The 10,365-nt window shown below is 43.0% G+C and overlaps 2 protein-coding genes across 6 annotated transcripts in view; one reads left to right on the top strand and one right to left on the bottom strand.

Annotated features, from left to right (window-relative positions):
• Window positions 1-445: 445 nt before the first annotated feature.
• On the bottom strand, window positions 446-8,954 carry LOC101475894 (eIF5-mimic protein 2-A). The gene is made up of 12 exons (XM_004566032.4): window positions 8,797-8,954; window positions 8,070-8,142; window positions 5,123-5,299; window positions 4,828-4,922; window positions 4,685-4,750; window positions 4,403-4,538; window positions 2,846-2,955; window positions 2,438-2,608; window positions 1,996-2,142; window positions 1,565-1,703; window positions 1,178-1,300; window positions 446-1,043 (listed from the first exon to the last, which is right to left on the bottom strand). Exons 2-12 carry the CDS (start codon window positions 8,131-8,133, stop codon window positions 1,012-1,014), a joined length of 1,260 nt encoding a protein of 419 aa, XP_004566089.1. The 5' UTR covers window positions 8,134-8,142; window positions 8,797-8,954; the 3' UTR covers window positions 446-1,011.
• A 772-nt stretch (window positions 8,955-9,726) lies between these two features.
• myo1b (myosin IB) overlaps window positions 9,727-10,365 on the top strand; it is a 63,128-nt gene continuing 62,489 nt past the window's right edge. For 2 of the 5 annotated variants that reach the window (XM_076875385.1, XM_076875384.1), the window contains exon 1: window positions 9,728-10,033. The gene's annotated coding sequence lies outside the window, so the exon portion shown is untranslated. Of the gene's footprint in view, window positions 10,034-10,365 lie in introns of all 5 variants that reach the window. The other 3 variants (XM_012923231.4, XM_004566030.5, XM_004566031.5) reach the window with 3 other exon arrangements.

Genomic DNA, 10,365 nt, shown 5'->3' with positions numbered 1-10,365 from the left:
ATGTATCGAGCTAAAATAACTAACGATCGAACACAAAGAGCTGGACACAAACGCATCCTGACCTCTCCTCGTCTTGTGCTAACATTACAATAAGCGGTCTGCTTTCTAGACTTTGTGAGATGACTCTTATAATGAATGTGGACCATTTTCATAACATCTTGAATCACCATCTCACTTTCCTTCCTACATGCTTGACTGAACCATAATTACCATTTAAAGTGGGACAGGAGTGAAGAGAGATCTTTGTTTGCAGCTCGGGTCACGCATGGCAGCCAGCCGTTCTTGATTGCATGATTAGATAAGGCCAGCCGAGATCAGTGAAAACTTTAGTGCGATCTCAAACACAAGAGCTCAGTTTCTACTTTTCCATGTTTATCTGTGTACGTACACATCTTCTAATTGCTCCTTTAATTCACCTTCAACTCCACATGAACGGATACGGCAGTAATGAAAACCATTTATTTGAAAATGTGCGATAAAGGGGAAAAACCCTACAAAGCTAGCGTGGTTGTTACACATGATGTATGGAAAAATCAAAGTTCTGTTTATGATGACGCGGCTCCATTAACAATAATGGATAAAGAATCTTAAAAACTGGCAACAAATTCAAAGTTGTCACATATCTGAGACGCAAATCAACAGTTTTCACTTCAGAGGACCGAATAAGAGCGATCAAACACAAAGACTGAAACACGCCTTCACATGGTCGAATTTTAAAGGGTCTCATGTTTAAAAAAACCAAAACGCTCTGCTTTGTCACATGACAGAGGTTTCAGTCTATCAGCTAAATGTGGCACTCTGATTGGCTCCTGAAGGAGTTTGAAGATGAATACGAGCATCAAAAAAAAACAAAAAAACAACCCCATTAAAGCCCTTACATTGCAGTCGAACTAGATATGAAGAGGTAGAGAATAGAGAAAGAAAAGAACTAGAGAACAGGCGTCTGTTATAAATTCTTGTACTGCATCTGATTAAAAATACAAATTTCGATGGTTTTATAGGCAGAGGTCTTCAGTCTGCATCCTCCTCCTCCGACTCGGACTCTGAAGGAAAGGAAACATCCGTCACCAGACGCGTAAACTCGACGTGCATTTAGTTACTAACATTTGGAGACCATAAACACGAGGCGCGTTTTGGGGCGTCTCCCATCAGTGGCAGACAGAAACGAGGTGCTTACCTTCCTCTGCGTTCTTGAGCCATTCAACAAACTTTTTCATCTGCTCAAGGAAAACGCTTTTTCCTTTAGCTTGGTGGGCTTCATTGTACCACTTCAGAATCGCCTCCTCGCTCAAGACATCGGCTGGGAGAAAAACACACAAAGATAAAAACGAGAACATAAAACAGAAAAAGAAATCATTTCAACTCGACGCCAACAGCACAGATGCGTCCGCAGGTGCCGGGAAAACAAATGTCACCAGGCAGGTTGATGACATCAATCAAGGCAAAGTTTTGGCTATAATCTCTGGCCATCTGGCATCAGTCGCACAAGCCTGCGTCGCTTCCTGCCGCAAAGTAAACGTCTTTACTGGTGGGAACAGGAGCCTTATGGGCATAATTAACTCACCTTTGTAGAGCAGTACAACGATCTTCTGAAAGGCCTTCATGAAGTGGATGTTGTCATAGCAGTACTCCTGGATCTTCAGCAGCAGCGTGAGCTCTGAGAGGCCCTGGGAGGTGAAAGCCTTCAACAGCGGGCTGTATTGCTGAGGATGGAAACCAGGGAAAAGCTGGAGTAAGAGTTTTACCACTGTGAAAGTTTCACACACAGAGTGGGAGGGGGAGATGCTTCTGATTTCTCCCATTACTTCCACTTTGCCTTACTAAATCAATTATCTTCTCTGCAGAGTTCAAAGCCTACAGCAGCGCGGATTTTCTAACATCTCCGAGGCACGATTTAAGAGCGACACCCGTACGTTTCTTTAGATCTCTCGGATCGTGTCATAACTGCCGTGGGAGAGAAGAAGAACAGGAAGAGCAGAGCGACGCAGGTGTCACCTTTAAGTGTTTGATGGCTTGTTCCGTCACGAGCTCCTCCTTCTTGTTCCACTCCACCGAGCTCATCACGCTGGACCAAATTAGTCCGATCATCGTCTGCTCAGAGATGTTGTTCTTCTTGATTTCCTCTCGGACGTAAGCAATGATCTATAAGATCCAAGCCGAGAGACGGAACAAACGTTACTATCAACGCAGACCAACCACGGCAGACATTACCTACAAGCATCCTGGCAGGGTACAGAGGTTGGCAGGAGCAGATAATATGTTCAGGCTGAGTGGATTTCAGGAATTTGCCATTGATCCACTGCATCCGTTTCCTCACCATTCCTCAAAACAAAAGGGTGACAGGTCAAGCAGAAAGCAATCTTAAGTGCTACTACACAGCGGTGTGCTGCGAGGAGCGAGTCTGTGTAAAAGAAGATGGAAAACCACGAACACTTACGTCTTTGAGGGGCTCTCCACATGACATCAGATCCTCAAGCTCTTTCTGCAGCTCTTTGCGAGCACCTATGGACTGCTGGTTCCTGGCAAAGTCGGAAATCTCCTTGAGCCCGGCGTCTGTGAAGTACTTTGAGAAGTGCTCGCAACTCCGCTTGTTGGCCGGGAAAAGTTCCTGCAAATTTACATAATCAAACATTGAAGCAGACCGAACAAGCCTTCATCAGCAATTAGGAGGCCTTTGGTGCAGTAGCTGCTGTGACTGCCACAATAGTTTGAAACTATTCAATTTATGCAGAGCCGTAATTAAGCAGTCATATTTAGAATACGCAGACAGGCCGCTGAGCGGCATGGGGAAACGCCGCTTCGCCTAAGCCTCGTAGAGATGTTGTAGCGAAGATGTCGTTCTCACCATAAGCCTGTTGTCCATGCCAACCTTTCGAAGACTGGCAGCAACTGAGTTGATGTCCTTTTCAGAAAGCCAGGATTTGAAGAGTTTTACAGCAAAGCAAGGCGAAACACCTGAACAAATGCACAAAAATGTGAGTCAGCTGTTACTGACAGACCTGCCAGGATAAAGAAAGTCAAAGTAATACGCCGGTAAACACAACACCGAGGCTCTTAACTGGAAAAATGCCACAAACAAGAAAACATTCAAGTGTGGACCAACGGGTAAATCAAATAAACATCTGCATCTACAAGCTAAATAAAAGTGTATGATGATCAAAAAGGTAAAACCATCAGCATCCGTCGGGTCCTTTCAAAGAGCGCAGCAGTGGATGCTGATGGATTAACTCATCACATCTATTAGCTGTTGTGTTTGTGGTTAATCTCTTCTTCTGGTACAACACAGACAACCGGCTGACAACGCCCACTCAAAGCAAAACTTCACAGCACCATCTGCACCTTTTACTGCATCACACATTAATAATACTAGCATGTAACAAGAGCACTTATTTGCACAGAAATTAGCATTACTCCATTACTCTGAAGCTTTTTTTAAAATTGCCTTTTCATTAGGGGGGCTGCGAATGGAAAATATTAAGCATTCCCTTCATGCACGTGTAAAATGTAGTAACGTAACGCAGGCGCATCTTTCTAGACTTTCACAGACTCGTGCAGTACTGTAAGACCTCAGGTTCTCTGTAGCCTGGCCATGCAGCTGCTATCAGCATGCACAAATATGCAAACTCTGTGTCAGAGGGACAGACGTTAGGCATCTCTGTGTGTAGCAGAGCAAGTCCACTGTGTGACCAATTACATTGACTTTGGTTACTCAGGGGTGGACAGCTTTTTTAGAATATATTTTATAATTTAACTATATTTGTAAACAAAGAGTGGAGCAGACAGTCCTGAAGCAGACGTTTGACACCAGCTGCTTTAATGGAGATTCCCCAAATGTTTTCTTTGTGCGTTCAGTTATTTTAAAGACTCGTCTTTGGAATCATAAAGGATACGACTTCCCATCGCTGACTTTCTTTCAGGGAAAAAAAGGGAGAAAATGGATTCAAATGTGACTGATGACAAGTAAATGACGAGAGAAAGAACAACTTCCACAACTCAAATGGGAGGATAACATTGCAGTGACAATGTTTAATATTGAAAGTTTAATAATTTAGTTCCACTCATTGAGTTTCGGCCCTGCTGAATGAGCAAAACGTGAGATTTCTGCAGCATTTTTTCCCCTGATTAATCCCAGCAGCTGAAAACAGACACGTCTGCAGGCATCAAAGGCTTTTCCATAGTCTCTGACTAAAATGAAAGCCTACATACTGTCAACACTCGTTTGCATGACTGCCCGTCCCTCTGCTACTTCTACATTAATACCTGCAAAGCATTCAGGCTGTCCAGATAAAGCAAACAGTGTGCTGTGTGTGTACAGGTCCTTAAAATGTCTGATAAATGGTGGCTCGGGAAGAGAAACCGTGAACATAATTCTGCACACAGACCGAGTATTAAAGCAGAGTACCTTCTTTGACCAAATTCTCATTGAAGAGGCTGCTGAGAATGGATGCAGAGATGTTCCCGTTGGCCAGCAGAATCCCTGTTAGCATGGCCAGCTTGTTGCGCTCAGACTCTGTGAAACCCTTGAGAAACAGCAGCAGCTGTAAAACAGTAAACATACAGGCTGAACCACAGCAGAGGCAAAGCTGTACTCTTTATATTTTAAACTGAAACAAACTGCTCAAGACCATGACCCGGTCAGGCAGGTCAGGCTACCTACGTGACCCGGCTATGCAGAGAAACAAACCTTTTTGATCTCCTCTTCAAATCCCTTCTCCAAGTATTTGTAGCGCCTAATGAGCTTGTTAAAGACCTAAAGGGGAAAAATTGCTTTATTATCCATAAAAACAAATGGATATTAAAACGTGAACTGAACACAGTGGTATTCACCTGTGCATATGCCTGCATGGTCTCCATGTCCTCTTGTGCTTTGAAGAGACAGAACTCTGTACAGGTCATGTCATCTGACAGCGTACCCCCGGGGGCTGAAATTAAACACATATTCATGTCTTAGGCGCATCACATGTTTCACCTCTGCTGATCACTGTATCGACATCAATTCAAAAACAGGGGGGACACTTGTGCACGCCAGTATTAACCTGAAGACCCAGAGAGCGCTCGACTGGGGGACACATTTTATTACCATGGTATAATGCAAAGTTTAAAAGAAATGCCTGCAACTCACCCAGCATTCCACCAGCCACCAGGATGTCGAACAAAGTCTCGGCATAGCGTCGGTAGTCAAGCTTTGCACCAGAGGCATCAAGGAACTTTGCGACAGCTTCCAAATCAGTGCCAGTTTGGTTCAGACCCTGCACAATGCTCTCCTGAAACTGGGAAGGGTCAAACCTCTCCTTTTCATCTGTGCAAAAAGAACAAAAAGACAAATTAGTTCAGTTCATTTTTTATTTCAAATGTATACATTCAGCATCATTTCGTGATATCATTCCATTATTTTGTTTGAAAGGGAGTAGGCAGAAGTATACACTTGTTTGGCTCTACCCCCACAAATTTTACATCTCATTCATTTAGTTTTCTTTTAGTCTTAAACAAACAAACAATGAAACAAAAGCAAAACAAAACAAAAATCATCACAATATAGTTACTTTCATATAATAAAAGACAGAATATGTAAATGAGCAGATTCACAAATACTGAAACAAATAAACCAAAACATCCCAATTACTGTCCTGGGTTGACCCCATTTTCTTCATTCTTAAATTTGTTTTTTATATTTTATTTTAAACTGGTATATTTTGTTGCTTTCTTTTATTTCTTATGTTAGACCAGGGGTGTCCAACTCAAATACACAGTGGGCCAAAATTCAAAACTGGAACAAGGTCGCGGGCTGACGTTAATATTTATTGGAAAAAAAAAAAAAAAATCCCTCCAGATTTAAGAATGAATCTTTTCTTATGGACTCAAACAAGTTTTGCTGAAAAACTGAATATGGAACAAGCAAAGCTTAATACTAAACAATATATATATTAGCTGTATAATACCAGTAGGCCAGCTCTAATAATAATTTGGTATGGCTTCGTGGGCCAGAGTTTGACACCTATGTGTTAGACTGTTCCATAATTTAACTCCCACTATGGAGATAACTTACTTTAAAAAGTAAGTTAACTTTAATCCACCAGAAATTTGGAGTCAATAAATAACAGACAGACATTTAAAAAAAATATTTCTCTCTCTAGCTGGAGGCTGTAAAAAAAACTTTTTTCGAGTCATTTGGACTTGTTGGTGCGTTTTCAATCATTGTCCTGGTGTATAACACAAATGTGCTTGAGGGCATGAAGTAGTGGCTGAATGTAATCGTTCAGGACTTTCTGGTAGAGAGCAGAAGTCGTGGTTCCATCAGTTGAGCAGGTCCTGAAGTAGCAAAGCAGCCCCATGCCATCACACTCCCACCACCATGCCTGACTGTTGGCATGACGTTGTTTTCATGAAATGCTGTGTTAGGCCGGTTTTATGTCTCCACCCGCGTACATGATTCTGAGAGGACAGAGGGGGAGAGGGGTTTTCACCCACCCCAGATGTGCGTCTGTGCGGTCACCCAAGATCCTGGAGGACTGGATGACGTAAGCAACTAAGTGACGTAAGTGTGATGGAACAGAGCAAGGAGCAAAACCAGAGTTCACCCAAAACGGGAGGGCCATGAAAAAACTTCAAAGGCCAAAAAATAAAGCATGAAAAGCAGAGATGGTGGCTGCAGTGACCTTTTCATTGTTTTTAACGCTGTTTCACTTCAACTCTTTGTTTGTTAGAACTTCGCTCTTATCTGCAGCTGCCTGATGGATCAACAACAGCACACAGACTGGTTTTACCACGTACTTTGTAAACTACCTCAGTCTCACAAGAGAGCTCTCTGCAGGCATCTGGGCAGTCCTCAGATCAGAGCAGACAGCGAACGCACCGTCTGCTCAGCCATAAAAACAGCTTCAGTTTTACATCAGATGTAACTGAGCCAAGTGAGGCCTGCAGTTCTTTAGATGTTGCTCTGGGTTTGTCTGTGACCTCCTGGATAAATCGCTCATGTGCTCTTGGAGCCGTTTTGGTAGGCCGGTTGCTCCTGTGAAGGTTCACCACGGTTCCAGGTTTTCTTCACGTCGCTGACGGCTCTCACTGTGATTCACTTGAGTCCCAGAGCCTTACAAACGTCTCTGTAACCTTTTCCAGCCTGATAGATGTTTTGTTTTTCAGCTGTTTCTTTAGCTCATGGCATGATGTGCTGTTCTTTTATTTAAACCTGCTTCACTTACCAGACAGCTTCTATTTAAATGAGTGGTGGGCGATCGTGGCTCAAGAGTTGGGAGTTTGTCTTGTAATCGGAAGGTTGCCGGTTCGAGCCCCGGCTCGGACAGTCTCGGTCCTTGGGCAAGACACTTCACCTACCGCCTACTGGTGACGGCCAGAGGGACTGATTGCCCAGGGCAGCTGTGGCTACAACTGTAGCTGCCTCCACCAGTGTGTGAATGTGAGAGTGAATGAATAGTGGCATTGTAAAGCGCTTTGAGGGTCTCGAAATGAAAAGTTATTTAAAACTATATAAATGCAATCCATGAAATGATTTCTTGGTTCAGCAGAACTCATTTCATGGATTGAAATGATGTGTGGGTGTGGCTAGTGAAGCTGAACTTAGATTTCGTTTAAAAAAAAGAAAAAAGGGGGACTCAGATAGTTCAGATTTTTGGCATGATGAAGAGCCAAAAGTCTTTTAAATACTACATATATTTTTTTCATATTAAGTATTTGTTCCCAGTTACAAAACGTTGGCAGAGAATGTAAAAGATTAAAAACAGGCAAATTTTGGTACTGCCGGCCTGCATTATTGTAGGGTCTTTGACAATAGTTGTAAGTCAAAGACTAAGTGGTTGAGATTTGGTGCTATATAAATAAAATAGAATAGAATTGAATCAGAACTGAAAATTGGCATTGGTTATCTGCAAGATTTTTTTGTTTTAATTATGGCATCAAGGTTGGAGTCAATCCAGGATTTCACAATCTGTGCTTTTCCATTGCTGGTAGCATGAAAAGCTACAGGGAGGACAGGCGGGCGTGATCTGTATATCCTGATGAAACCACCTGTGTTTAATGTGACCAAAACAAAGTGATGCTCGGCGGTTTCTCACCTCTTTTCCGAGTTTTGAAACGCTGGCCTGTTAGCGTAGGCTTCTGCTGCCTTTGATTACTCATAAAAACACTCTGCAAGAAAAACATAAATGAGCTCAGGGTGAGGAAACAACAATGGGATCCGTCCGCACAGTTCCACCCATGCATAATCAAATCTGCATGAATCATACAAATGTTGTGTGCATGTGGGAGCGCAACGTGAAACAAGCCAGATGTTAGCCACCCCCATTATTTGTTTGGGAGGGAAGGGCAGAAGCTGGTATGAGCCTTCACCCCTGGGGATGTATACACACACATATACTCATACAGGTATAAACAACAATGCTATTTACCATAAATGTTAGCGGTAACCACAGTTATTAGCATCGTCCACGTCACCACGCGTGCTAAATGTACGAGCAGCAGTGCATGCACAGCACCATACGAGGACATTTGTCTACCTTCGTTCATTGTCATGATACGAATCTATAAAAACAGCACTTTACTCTGTACATATTATAAATATCACACCAAAAAAGGCCAGCTGTGACAGTCTATATTTATCAAAGCCGAGCGAGCCAACTCTGGATATCTGACTTCAGATAACACAATAACACTGGGGCAGTGCTAGCTTGCTGCTAACTATAATCCATTTTCCTGGAATTTCCATCCGCAGTGTCGCAGTAAACTGAACTAGTGCGAGCAGCGCTCGGCTCCACAAAGAGAAAAAATTAGTCAGAAACTCACCGAAATCCTCTTTAAGAACAAAAACAGTCCGTGACAAAGAAACTAGTATAACTGGACTCCAGTACAACCAGTTCTAGGGAAGAGGAAGCTGTAGACGTAACCGCGCGTGCGCACTAACGCAGTCTATTTGGGTCGCCACACTTGACTGAAGAGCGAAATTTAAGCGGTTAAAACCAAATAAATAACATGCAGTGATACTGCAGGTCTTCTCTGGATGCAACGCAGGAGTGAGTGATATTTAAAAGAAAATCTGGTTTAAACCCCAAATACCGTAAAGTCCGAATCTGTAAATCAGTACAAGAAGAGACAAACACCCCCCAACAAAATCACAAATATGAGTTTCCTGTGCACAGAGAGCGACTTTAACTATTAAACTTGGCCCAGAGTTTCATTAAAAGCTCGTCAAATCGTCGTTGCTATGTAGTATTAAGACACAGGAGGGGGGTATTGTGCTGTCGGGTGGATGGAGTGTCTGTCTATATATAACGATGAAGGAAAACTTTAATGTTGCTTCACACTCACCTCGTAAATCTTGGTTTTATTCACTAAAGTCGTGTGGGAACTTCTTCAAACAAGTTTGGCCAACTATAACCTAACCAGTTCGCCTTTTTACAGTTACTTATGTGAGAATAATTTAACAGATCATAATACCGCATAATGAAAGTTCACTTTTAAACAATCAAAGTCCAGTTTACTTTTTTAAAATTCTTCCAAGGCTCAATGTCTCTGCAGCAAACCGCCTCTTTCCTCCGCACAGGAGCCATGGAGCAGTTAAAACAGCTCACGTTGCCTGAATGTTTAGTTAGTAAATATGAGGAGGAAGCAGCTCGCTGTTTGCTTTCTGACTTGGATGTTTCGTTAAACTATTATGTGTGGGGACAAAAGATGAAGTGGCATTGTTTCCGACGACACCTGAAGGCACCACCTCCCCAGCGCTGGAGGTGATTAGGGGACTCACTGGACGAGCTGACTAGCCCAGAGCCGCCTCTCCAGCCACTCCCTACGCCCGGCAGTTTCTGCGCTCTCAAGTCCATCAGAGCTCCATTCAAAGTGCTGAGATTCGGATGAGAGCCTCTTCCAGCCTCATCCAACACAGGCAGACACTAGTTAACCCAAAGACAGCAGGAAGGGCTTCAGGAGCCTCTCCTGACTTGGAGAATCATCCCGGGATCTTTTTTTTTCTTGTCCGTGGAGTGGATTTAGGACAAGAGGGAGCAACTTCCACAGAGCTAAAGCGGTAAGTTGTTCTGGAAGTGTAAAGCTTTTTTCTTCTCCGTTGGCTCTGGTTTATCGCTGTTACATTTTCGGAAACTCTTCAAAAGTTAACTTTCCATTTCTTTAGATCGCCTGCTTCCCAACTCATTCATTCCTCCCCTCTCCGTACAGGAGGGGGTTGGGGGATAAATATATACGTTTTTATTTTTTGTGTCTGTTTCTCTCTTTCTCTCTGTGTGTTTCTTACTTTTCTATGACTTGGGGAGAAAGCGCAGGAGGGATTTCGTTTAATGTCTCTTTCTTGCTGCAAACCGCGGCTCATTCAGCAGTATTCCTGAAAACCGTTGTCGCTAA

The sequence above is a fragment of the Maylandia zebra genome, linkage group LG16 (genome assembly GCF_041146795.1).
Source record: "Maylandia zebra isolate NMK-2024a linkage group LG16, Mzebra_GT3a, whole genome shotgun sequence".
NCBI lineage: Eukaryota > Metazoa > Chordata > Actinopteri > Cichliformes > Cichlidae > Maylandia > Maylandia zebra.
Note: the sequence above shows the minus strand (reverse complement) of the source record. Positions and strands in the feature narration are given on the sequence as shown.

Excerpts from the sequence above, each read along its gene's own strand:
- LOC101475894 (XM_004566032.4), bottom strand. The coding sequence starts at position 8,133 with ATGAGTAATCAAAGGCAGCAGAAGCCTACGCTAACAGGCCAGCGTTTC. Across the intron at positions 5,300-8,069 it reads TTTCAAAACTCGGAAAAGAG|ATGAAAAGGAGAGGTTTGAC; the intron begins GTGAGAAACCGC and ends CTTTTTGCACAG. Across the intron at positions 1,044-1,177 it reads GCTCAAGAACGCAGAGGAAG|AGTCCGAGTCGGAGGAGGAG; the intron begins GTAAGCACCTCG and ends CCTTTCCTTCAG.